The 12681-nt window shown below is 44.0% G+C and overlaps 1 protein-coding gene across 1 annotated transcript; it reads left to right on the forward strand.

The window, feature by feature from the left end:
• Window positions 1-10587: 10587 nt before the first annotated feature.
• On the forward strand, window positions 10588-12062 carry TACSTD2 (tumor associated calcium signal transducer 2). Its single transcript, XM_054981989.1, has one exon. It carries the CDS (start codon window positions 10697-10699, stop codon window positions 11621-11623), a length of 927 nt encoding a protein of 308 aa, XP_054837964.1. The 5' UTR covers window positions 10588-10696; the 3' UTR covers window positions 11624-12062.
• Window positions 12063-12681: the final 619 nt, after the last annotated feature.

The following is a 12681-nucleotide window of genomic DNA, read 5'->3' on the forward strand; positions in this document are numbered from 1 at the left end:
AAATTCTATGACCTATAAAGTCAATACTGTTTTGGAATTAGGCTTGAAAAAGGTGGTGTGGGGGAAAGTCCCCACAAACTCAACCCAAACAAGCAGGGGAACAAAATAGAGGGGTTAAGTAACAACCATTCAGGCCTTATGTTTTAAACTTGTTTTTGATCTACATTTGTGCACATTTATAATAAATATTTTCTAATATATTTTTAGGTTGTTACTTAACCCCTCTATTTTGTTCCCTTGGAATTAGGCTTGCCAGTTGCCTGGGCCCAAAGGGAAATTCTCAGCCCCAGTCACTTGCCCACAAGAAACTGAGAAGCAGGAGAAAAAGATCGTCTTCAGAATGACAATCTAGGATTTTCCACAAGTCTCTATGGGAAATTCCTAGCATGTCATCTGTAAGTGAGGTCACATCTTCCCCAAATTCCACCCTCCCAAGACAGTGTCCCACAAATTTCCGAGCATTTGATTAGTAATGTTGGGAACCCTATCTGGAATGCTATGGTAACAGTAAATATGGCCACCAGCTCAAAGTTGTTTATGAGTAGAGTATTAAAGATCTAGTTTAGAAGATATTTGTTCCAAGCCAGCTTAACACAGAAGCTGATTCTACTGATTGATGGATAAGCTATTAAGCACATTCTGTTTCCTGGAGAGGGGTACAACATAATCCTCTTATGGAAGAGTACTCAATACACAGCAGCAGAAATATTTTGAATGTCTGGGGTCAGCAGCCCAGCCCCCGGACTTGCCGGGAGGCAGCGGCGTGCGGCAGCCAGGAGGCAGCGGTTCAACCACCCTGGCTGGCAAACAGAGCCAGAACCTGCCTGTGCCAGGGGGAAGGGGCGAATTTCCAAAGCCTCAGAAGGCTAGAGGGGGCAAGGGGAGGCCAGCTACTCCCACTCTCCAGGGAGAGGACAGGAGGCTAGGCAAGGCAGAGCGAGTGGACTGAGAGGGAGTCTGGGTGAGGTATACCGCCCCTCCTTCCACAGAGGCTGGGGAGAGCTCTGAGGTGGTGGGTGTGAGTAAGGAGTGATGGCGTGGAGGTGGAGCGGAGCAGTGCGAGAACAGAGGCTTGGAGGAGAGTTCTTGGAGGAGGAGATGGCGGAGGTCGCAGAGGGTGAGCAGACCAGGTTGAGCAGGCCAGCGAGTAGACTGAGAGGGAGTCTGGGTGAGGTATACCCCCCTCCTTCCACAGAGTAGGGTCCTGCAGCATCCTGGCACCCCTCTGACGTCAGGACCGGCCCAGCCGGCGCCCTGCCCAGCGGCAGCAACAGCTAGCGCTGACATTGAATAAAAACCTTCTATAGTCTCCCAGGTCAAACCATTAGTATACTGTCTGAGCAAACTAGATCCTCCTGTTCATAACCATGGTATGTTAAAAGGCATATGTACTACTATACATTTTGGGGATTTTTCTCAAGGCATATTATTTATTTTATCCGGATAGGGCAAGTCTCACTGTAAAAGTTTGCTACAAGGAATAGCACTTTTAAACTGTTTTAACTTTCTTGGTTAGCTCAAGTATTTTTCTGTATTGGCAAGGGAAACTGAGGATTGTTTAGGTTTGCCAGAATCCAGGTGAGGCCTCTATATCTCTCACAACTACATCTTCAGCCTATAGCTATCAGATCCCCTGAAGAAAATGGCTGCTATGAAGGGTGGACTCTTTGGTATTATAACCCACCAATGCCTGTTCCCTCTCCAAATACCACCCACCACAGGCTCCCCCCTCAAATCTCCAGGAATTCCCTGAATCAGAGTTGGCAACCTTAGAATTGTAATGTTTACCTGTGTAGGTTGATTCTCTTTTGGGTAACTCAAGAGAGCAAGGGTGGTGGTGGTATAAGATTGCTAGCTTGGCCCACAGTGACTGGGCAGTTTCTGTTTTTCTCATCCAGCTTGGAACATAATACTGCCTAGCAACAGGGATATGACAAAATGTTCTGCCTGTCTAGCTATCTGCAGCTCCCACCATAGTGTAGGCACATGCCCTCAGTCTAAGAATTGGTGTGGCTTACTGGCTAAGACAACAACAAACTGTGAAAAGCAATTCATCAGTTAAAATCTTTTCTGCCATGAACTCACTAAATGGCCTGAGGAAAATCTCTGATCACCAATATTGGGATAATACTTGCATGTCTTAGAGGGTTGTCATTATGATTCAATTGAGCCTATGAAGGTAAAGTGGAATATAAATATTTTAAGTAAATAAATAATGTAATAATGCATATGAAATTCAATGAACGTTTGAAAGCACACTGTGAATGCTAAATATTGTTATTACTAAACAAATTATCGTGTCACAGACCAAAGAACAGCAGGCCCCCTGGGAGCTCCAAATAAAAGCACAACCTCCCAAACTTAACAGAATAACTTTTGGAATGGCCTATGTGCCTGCAGCAGGAAGGAGGATTCTTAGCTTCCTTAGTTCATATGAGGCTTTCCATGTGCAAACAGAAAGTAGAGTACAATGATTGAGAAACACAGCAGTTAAAGAGTTTTGGCTTTACTTGCAGAGCTACAGTTTTCTGATAGAGGGAATGACTTAAACCAGCCTGTAATATAGATATGCCAGTATTTGGGTCTTAAACACTACTAGAATAGCAGCCATAAAGTAATTGCACAGAATTTTGGTTGCAAAATACTTCCTGAAATGACCAGGTTGATATTAATCATTATACTCAAGTCTGCATAACCAATGTAACCACTACTAGATTTTATTGCAATAGAACAAAAAATAATTTCAGCCTTTTGAAAATAATAGCTCAAACTAAGTGTAACAAAACAGGCACTGATACTTGTGCAAAGGCTACAAATCAAAGACCTAAGCCCATGACAAACAGTGTATTCTCTATAAACAATGGGCTTGGATGATCACAGCGAAAGATACATAAGAAAAAAATCCCAATAATAAGGGTTCAACTGCATGTGATGCTGAGACTTTCGTGATTAGGATATCCCAAAGTTTGTGAAATGCTATAGGAAGGTCAATGTGCCTGTACTACTGGGTAAGAGGGGATTAACTCTCTTGTCTCTGCCATTTTTTTTATTTCTATTCTTCTCACCCAAATTTCTAGTTGCTCTACATGGGAAAACATGTATGTTACTTATTTATTTAAATATTTTCACTCCATCTTCCACAATATTACCGGTGGCCCTGAAGTACATAAAAAACACAATCAAATAAATTAACAACAGGCAAACAGATCAAAACAAAATAGAGCAAAAGAAAATCAAATTTGTCAAAACAAGTAGATTTCCAAGGCCAAATGCCCTCTGGAACAAAAATGCTTTCCCCTGCCATCTGAACACCAATAAAGGGGGTCAAATGAATTATGAGTTCCATAGTATTCATGCCACAGTTGAGAAGGCCTTAGCATGTATAACCCGTTAGCAGAGCTGAGAAAATAATTCAATCCTACACACACAGAGTAATGGTTGTTGTGGGTTTTCCGGGCTGTATTGCCGTGGTCTTGGCATTGTAGTTCCTGACGTTTCGCCAGCAGCTGTGGCTGGCATCTTCAGAGGTGTAGCACCAAAAGACAGAGATCTCTCAGTGTAGTTTTCAGTAAAATTTACGGCAGTAACAGGATTCACAAAAAGCATCACCTAACTGTAGACCTTCCAATAGCAGAAAAACATTCAGGTTACAAAAACCTACAGGCACAGGGGAAGCATGAAGGGCAGAGGGAAAACACAAGAACTTTCAATAGGCTCAGATAGTATATATTACAACTTCCCCTTGAGTTCATATGGACCAAACATGCCTTTTATCACAGTTTAATAAAACACCTCATGTGCTGTTCCTTTTCCAGCAACACTTCCCCACTGCATGTGTACTATTCCATTATTTTCATTTTGTTAGGAGGTTCTAGTGACATGCTCTGAGTAATGGTTTAGTGAGCGCGTTTGTAGCCATTTCTTCAGTTAGACATTGTGTCAGTAAGTCTTTGCTCTTGCATATCTTTGAGTAGGTAGTACTTAATATTTGGTTTGGAGTGTATGTGTATGTTAATCCTTTATCATAGACTCACAGCTATACTTTTTGCAATTTACTGAGAGATCTGGGCCTATAATAGGGAGATGTCCCACTCCAGCTTCTCATTGTCTACTGTCCTGCGCTGGGCTGGCAGGGGAAAAAATGCTTTAAAAATGGTGCTGTGATGGTGCTGTGACATCACTTTCGGTGACTGCCCAGAAGTGACATCAAATTGCTACTGTGACTACAAGGTGATGCTCTTGGATTAGTTTTACCCATGAAGGTTTACCACAGAATTTTACCTCAGAATTTCCCCCAAATCCTAGAGTGTTGCCTCAATATTAGGCCAGAGATGTGATGTCACTTTTGGCGTTTGCCAAAAGTGCAGTGCCATTTCCCCCATTCCTTCTCCCACTGGTTGCAAGCCATTGGCTAACAATTGTAGCCTATAACCTATTAGCATAGCTTCAGAAATACTCCAATCCCAATCATACATACCGTCACCTGCCTTGTGTGCCCGCTTGATGACGTCACGTCCGGGAAGTGACATCAAAGTGCAGGGTGCAGTCACCCCTGGGAGCGCTTCCATGTTCTGCGGGGGCCCGAACTGGGCCAGATTTGGGCCGATTCAGACCTGACCCAGACTGATCTGGGCCCAACCTGGGCTGAATTCAGGCTGGATTGAGCCTGTGGGAGTGTGCCATGTCGCCCAAGTGCGCACCCCCGGGAGGCCTGTGCCTCCTCCCACCGGCCAAGTAAGCCGGGTCAGGGAGAGGGTGGGAGTGGGGGATCCCCCACCCCTAGCAGGGGACTGGCAACCCTACGTGGAGGCTGCTGGCTTCCTCCCCCAGCTGAGCCCATTCACGGTTCCTGTTGCCTCGTGCCAGCTGAGCCATGGGTGGTTGGAGTAATGCTGGCCATTCCAGGGCTCCTGGCCTCTTTGGTGGGTGGAGCTCTGCGACTCAGCTGTGGCTGCCCATTAGGCTGTTGCTGCAAAAGCTCACACCCTTCCCTAGTGCAATGTGCTGGCTCGGATTGCAGGCCCTCTCAGAGCTCCCTGGAGGCCCTCGGGTTTCTCAGGGGCTCATTGCTTCCGCCCCACCTTCAGGCATGGCTGCTCCTTCATCAACCCACATCACTGGAGGCTGGGATATGTGTTCCCCAATTCGGCCCTGGGTGACACGGCCTGCCGGCTTACTTCATTGGCTGGGTTTTCACTGCCGTCTGTCCGAGGCAGCAGGTGGATGCCAGCAGGGTCAGAAGGGGGCCGTGCTGCATCTGAACTGGGCTGGGCACTCAACTCTTTTTATTTATTTATTTGATTTATATCCCGCCCTCCTCACGAATGGGCTCAGGGTGGCTCACATAATCATAAAATACAATCAATTAGTTATAATAAATACCGTTATAATACAATATTATAATAAATCTGCTATAAAATCAATAATGCTCTTAAAACTATCACTAAAATAATCCAGATACCATTATACATAGACATCTTAGATAAATAATCAAAACCTGCATAGGCCATAGCATGCGGGCAGAGCACATGGCTGAGGGCAGTCACAGAACAGGTGGTAGTATCATCTATAAAACTGGTCACATACTGTTGCCTCTTTAACGTAGTCATCCACCACACTTCACATAGTGGGGTTATATAAGCAACATAACCCCCTAAAGGGATCTCAGGTTCTAGTACATTGATATAAATGGAAGTGGTCCTTGATGTGTCCTAGACCTACAATGTTTAGCTTTAAGCAGAAATAAGCAACCTTTTTGGCCAGGTGTCCAAAATGCTGCACTGTGTAGCTATAAGGATGTTCCTGTGCTGGCAAATGAAAGGAGAAGGGAATACACAGACTGTATTCAGCCAGACATACTAGAAGTAAAGAGAGACCCAGCAGTGTTTCCAGTGGCTCAGGAGCTAGCCTCAGTTCCCTTAGCAGAAAACCAGCTCTGCATGCCAAGCAAAATGTTCTGGGTCACTGTGATTTGGCACGCAAACCTGAGATTGCCTTCTCATGCATTAAAAACAGCATTTTGAATTTGGCTTGGAAACCAACTGCAAGCCAGTGAGATCATTGCAATATTGGCACTATGTGTTCATTGCCATTCACGCCAGTCAATACACTGGTGGCCACATGTCAAACCAACTGATGTTTCCTCTCATACTTTTAACACATATTAATTGAGAAGTCAGTACAATGTGAACTACTGTGACTATGTCCTTTAGAAAATGGCACAGCTAGCGAACCAGCATCAGCTGGTAAAAAGCACTTGTCACCGCTGGCACCACTTGACCATCCAGGAAGCATGCCAGATGTAAGAGTCCCCCCCACCCCCATCTGCAAATTTTTGTCTCTGTGTGTGGGCATCTTCATCCAATACAAGTAATCTTCTCCAAAACTAGATTTTCTACCAAGAGCATCTTCCTCTTGTCTAGAATGGTAATTTGCTACCCCTCATCATATCTACCACTGAGCTCAAATAGTAGCCTCAGGGTCTCAGCTGTCTCCCTGGAATTAGATAAAAGCAGAGATAGAACAGGATGTTATTTATATACTGGTGACATAGGTCCAAACTTGTAATTTCTTTTAGCAGTTAGATATGTAATACGTAGATAAATAATATGTATATACATATTAAATACTGTGGAAGGCAAGATTGATTCCCCCATAAGTTAAAAGCCATGGGCAGGACCACCTCTTGCAAGCTACACTCATGAAGTAGTGGAATCACCATAACATCATACCTCCCAGTTCAATCCTGGCCAGGATACCATGGTCAACGTTATCTAAAACTTCTCAGAGGTCTAGAAAAATCAATAGGAATATATTCCCTCTATTCAGTTCTCAATGCTGGTCATCTACCTGGGTAATGAAGGCAATTTGAATTGCAAACTTAGTTTGAAAGTCAGACTGAAAAGGATCTAGATATAACATGGATACCTGTATTTTCTCTAAGTTAGCAATTTGTTCCACAGAAGTAATTTGCTCTGGGAAAACAGCACAAGGGAAAGGGTTAAACTGCCTTTAACCATCTGTTCCACGGTCTTCACTTAACCTGAACTCTGTCATAGCCATTTTTAGCCTTTAAAAGGAGGTGGGACATCTGCATAACACCTCCTGGCTAACTTCTAGCTTAGCCTGAATAGAAAACTATAATAGACTAGTAACAAAGCCCATTGTGGGAAAAAATACAACAGGCTCTAGAAAGGGCAGGTAAGCAGGCATTGCCTCCTCCTCCATGACTGATCCCAGCCATGTGAAGGTGGGGGACAAACATTGCCACGTGCTCTGCTCCTGATACCGATCAGGTGAAGAAGGGCGGGCATTGCCACCTGCTCCACTACTGATCCCAGTTGGGTGAAGAGGGGGGCAGGCATTGCCTCCTGCTCTATACCTAATTCTGGCCAGGTGAAGGGGATAGCAGGCATTGCCTCCTGCTCTGCGCCTGATCCCAGCTGAGTTAAGGGGGAGTGGGCATTGCCGCCTTCTCCACACTTGATTCAAGCAGATTGAAGAGGGAGCGGGCATTGCCACCTGCTCTACTCCTGATCCTGGCTGGGTGAAGGGGATAGCGGGCATTGCCTTCTGCTCCATGCCTGATCCTAGCTGGTGAGGGTGGGGGTGGCATTGCCACCTGCTCCGTTCCTGATCTGGGCTGGGTGAAGGCAGGGGGGCATTGCCACCTGCTCCATGCCTGATCTTAGCTGAGTGAAGGCAAGAGGTGGGCATTGCCTCCTGCTCCACGCCTGATCCCAGCTGGGTGGCGGGGGCAGACATTGCCACCTGCTCCATGCCTGATCCCAGTGGGTGAAGGCAGGGGGTGGGCATTGCCACCTGCTCTGCTCTTGATCCCATCTGGTTGAACGGGGGCATTGCCACTTTCTCCACTCCTGATCACAGCTGGGTGAAGGTAGGGGTGAGCATTGCCCCTTTCTCCATGCCTGATCCCAGCGGGGTGAAGATGGGGGATGGGCATTGCCATCTGCTCCATGCCTGATCACAGCTGGGTGAAGGTGGGGGGTGGGTGGGCATTGCCACCTGCTTCATTCCTAATCCCAAAACCAACAAGAGGGCTCCTCCAGGGACTGAAGACCAAAACCAAACAAATAATCCCAGAGTACACAATATAAAGAATTATTACAAATTTTATAATTTTTTATAAAGTGCTTGTCAGGTTTATTGCCCACAGTCCCTCCATCTTTCTGAGTTATTGCAATCATCTCCTGTGTGTGTGTCTATTTTTCACATAAGCTGTCCAGCTCCTGGGAAGGCTGCGCTCTTATCTGAGATGGCTCACCACAGCGGCCTTGGGACAGTTCCATCCTACTCTCCCACTGACTGTACCCAGCTGGTTGGGCACCAAGGGTGGGGGGCTTATGTAGTTGTAGCAAGGACTCCATATGTCATTCTCAACAAGACACCTGTGTACAGCCAGATGCTTTTACTTGCCTCTGTGTAACCTATGGACATATATATGCTGAAGCTATAATATCTCATTAAAGAACCTTACCTCAAGAGAGCTTGGATTTCTTGTTGCAAGGGGTGGGAGTCAACTTCAACGTATCCTGTTCTCCATAGACTGACAGTGCTATAAGTGCAGAAGTGCCTAAATTCATAAATGCCTATATATACACACAATAAATACCAATAAATACCAACATTTCTTACAAAATATTCATAACAGTGCAATTTTTGCAACAATCCAAATGGTGGGAGAAATACACAAAGCTAATTGATTTGTCAGTTCATTTGTATCTGTTTATTCATAGTGGTGCACAATGGTACTCACACCAATCAAAACAGAGGCTGAAGCTGCAGAATAGCTTGATGGAATTTATGAAGTAGTGAAGCAGTGAAGCTTTAAGGTTTAATGAAGTTGTAGAGCTGTAAAGTTGTCAGTTGCCACACCTACGGGTTTTGCCAGCATACTTCGTCCAATCCCGTTTCATATTACCACTTCTTCACAGGCATATTTCTATAGCAATTGCTTCAAACAGTCTCACACCTCACCATATTGGTATTCTCTTGACCAATATGGTGGTATGAAATGCTTTCTGGAGGGACGGGCTGCCTCTTCTGGGCTTCCCTCCACAGTAGTGCCCTCTGGTGGTGCACCAGGGTAGGAAGTGAGTTATCTGGAACACAGCCTTTTATATAGTAGGATACTTCCTCATCATGTTGGAACGTCCTTCACCTAAGAACATATTTTCTAAAAGTCTTTTTTTTTTGCAATAGATAAACTATCAGTTGCTGGACAGTAGCTCTCAAAGAGGCACAACACATTAGAGATTAATGTTCATTTGAGTAGCATTCCCCACATGTCAATTGACATTGAATGGGTCAGTTCACACAATACTCTGGTTTGCTAGTGTCTATACACTCAGTAGGAAACTTAATCCAATCTCATCCCCCTTTTGAATGTACCAGTATGATTTAAGTATACATCTAGTATATACCTAAAAATATAGAGTTTGATCCAAATAATCTGTTCTGCTCAACATGGAGCATAATACCAGCACAGGAAGCCATCTACCACCAGAATTTGCTGCTTCTGTTGAAACACGAGAGGAATACTTCCCTGTTAAAGGAATAAAACCTTTGGATCCCTCTCACAGCTCTGACAATAAGGGAGTAGAGTTACATATTACCTCACAGCACAGCTCTCATTAGAGTAAGGCAACAAGAGTAATTGTATTGGATACAAGCAGAATTTGAGTCCAGTAGCACCTTAGAGACCAATAAGATTCTCAGGGTATAAATTTTTGAGAGTCAAAGCTCCCTTCTTCAGATACAGGATTCCTTGTATAGAGAGCAAAGAGAGTTTCCTTATCTGAAGAAGGGGGCTTTGACTCTCAAAAGCTTATACCCTGAAACTCTTGTTGGTCTCTAAGGTGCTACTGGACTCAAATCCTGCTGTTCTACTGCAGACCAACAGAGATACTTGCATGAAAGTATTATATTCCAGCACTGAGGGCACCAGATTCAGATTTGAGATATAGGGAATTGCTCTTACAGTTTGTTCAGAGTTTGAGGCCTCTCTTACTATCTCACTGTAGTTTTGTAGGATAACTATGCCAATGCTTCATTTCACTTTGATTCATGGAGTCTTTCCCCCATATTTTAATAAATTCTCAGAAAGAACTGTTGTGTTCATTCTTTTCCTCCCCCAAGTCTTTCTACCATGAGCAATGACCACTGGGGCTGGTGTTTCTCTCTTGTATTTGCTAGGCATATAAGGCTTTCTCATGTGGCTGTGCATGTGCAAGAAGCAGACAGAAAGAGGGTGGATGGGGTTTGGTCGGACATTAGGTAGTAACCTGACACTTATGCTTCAGTCCGTGAGGGAGGCACGTTTCTATTTGCAAGAACTTAATTTGGTATTGGTTTCTGTGTTTCTTGCATGCTATGCTTCCTTATTCAGTGGGAGGAAAGAAAGGTAGGCAGTGGAGAGTTGCTGCCACTCCCTAAGATCATAGTTGAAGAAGGTGCAGTACTATTGCTCCTCTGTGGGTTTACTGTGTCACCATAGGCCTGTTGATTGTGAGTCACCAGTTAAACTGGTTGGGCAAGTCTGATGTTAGTTTACAAAGAGAGGGAGCCGCACCCCTTCACACAGAAACCAGGAGGTTCTCGTTGTGGATGGATCTTGTCTTCAGGCTGCTCTATCCATTTTTCTTTCCTTAAGACTTCTGCTCTTCCTTTCCAAACAATGGAGTCTACATTTCAGGCTACACTGTTTCTGATACTCGTCACTGCATCAGCATCCCAGGATGATTGCTTCTGTCAAACAAATAAATGGACTATTTGTGCTGGGAACCAATATTCTAACAACTGCCAATGCACGCTACTAGGTTTGGGTCAGCAAGTGAACTGTTCTACACTCACTTCAAAATGTCTACTGATGAAGGCAGAATTGTCCTCCCCAAGGGGCAGGAACTTCCAGAAGCCAGAAGGTGCCTTTCTGGACAATGATGGACTTTACAACCCAGACTGTGATGACGAAGGCAACTTCAAAGCAAGGCAATGCAATCAGACAGACACTTGTTGGTGTGTGAACTCTGCTGGGGTAAGGAGAACTGACAAGGGTGACAAAAACATGAAATGTAGTGAGCTTGTCAGAACAAACTGGATCTTCATTAATCTGAAACACAAAGAGAGGGAAGCTACCTTCTCTGACCGTGAAGTGGAAGACAGTCTCCGACAGTTCATTCACAAGCGGTACATGCTCCATCAAAATTACATCACAGCTATTGCTTATGACCCTCCAATCATCCATATTGACTTGAAGCAGAATGCTACCCAGAAGCGTTACGGGGATGTTGATATAGCAGATGTAGCCTATTACTTTGAAAAAGACATCAAGGGTATTTCTGTTTTTCGTCAAAGCATGTTTAATCTCTCTGTCAACAAAGAACCTCTTGATATTGAAGAAGTCCTTATCTACTATGTTGATGAAAAACTACCAGAGTTCTCTATGAAACGCTTGACACCTGGCGTTATTGCAGTGGTGGTGGTGGTCATCTTGGCCATTATTATTGGGATTACTGTCCTTGTGATCACCAGGAGGCGGAGTTCTGGCAAGTACAAGAAGGTTGAGATTAAGGAGATGGGAGAAATGAGGAGAGAAAATTCATAGTTGCCTCAGTTTGAAGGCAGGACTAAGACTTTGACATTGAAGAAATGGAAGGAAGATGGCAAGACGATTCCACATTTTTGAGAGGGAGGGAGGGAGGGAGGGAGGGTGGGGGGTTAGCTTTTATTTTTTACGTTTGTAATCAAATATAAAAGCAATAGTTTTTAGAAATTCCTCTGACAACTGATTGGGAGATTGATATGGATATTTTAGCATTTCCTTTAATATGGTATACTATAGGATAAATTAGTGTGAAATTAGTATTGAAGTCTCAGAGAAATTGTCTTTATATTGTTCCCCTCCCCCAGAGTTTCCAGTTCCAGAATTATTTTTTTTTAAAGAAAGCAATGTCAGCATAACCTTTCCTATGGAATTGGTGTGTGTGTGTGTGTGTGTATGTATATAATGTTACATTGCTTGAAATAAATTTTCTTAACCTTAACGTGTTGCTAAGCTTTATGTGATTCTAAATGATTGGCTTCCACCCAGCGTAGATCAGACAGCTTGTGGACCTTAATATTGTCAACCATTTCATGTATGGGTCAATTTGCAAATCCCTGCCAAATCAGTCCCAACCTGTTATATCATGTTCTAATACTGAGTAGTGTGGTATCAGGTTGTCCAGCATCTGAAAAAGATGGTTTAATTAGGTAGTAATCAGTTATCTGCATTTCTTGGAAATGGCCAGCACTCTTGGTCTGTGACTGCATGGTTTTTAATTAACGTGGTGCAGTTTTCAAAAGCACACTAGTCTAGCTAGCTAACCATTTTTCACAAGTTTAATTGGAAATAATGCAGTCTATCAACCTTACAGTAACTCAGTACAGCACTTTAGAACATGCTGTGAAAAGTGTCTTCCTTCATCAACCCAGTATCTAATTTTCAACATGGCCTTAAATCTGGAGACTGGACTGTGAGCAGGCAAGACAGATTCTTTAAAAAACTACCACAATAATAAAAGCAGGTCCATTGTTTAAAGAAATAAATTCACTGACAATGGCCATGTTGGGGAGTTCCTAGGCAACCACAACAGCATTGTCAGCCTTCAAGCTGACAGGGGA

This window comes from Eublepharis macularius, chromosome 5 (assembly GCF_028583425.1).
Source record: "Eublepharis macularius isolate TG4126 chromosome 5, MPM_Emac_v1.0, whole genome shotgun sequence".
NCBI lineage: Eukaryota > Metazoa > Chordata > Lepidosauria > Squamata > Eublepharidae > Eublepharis > Eublepharis macularius.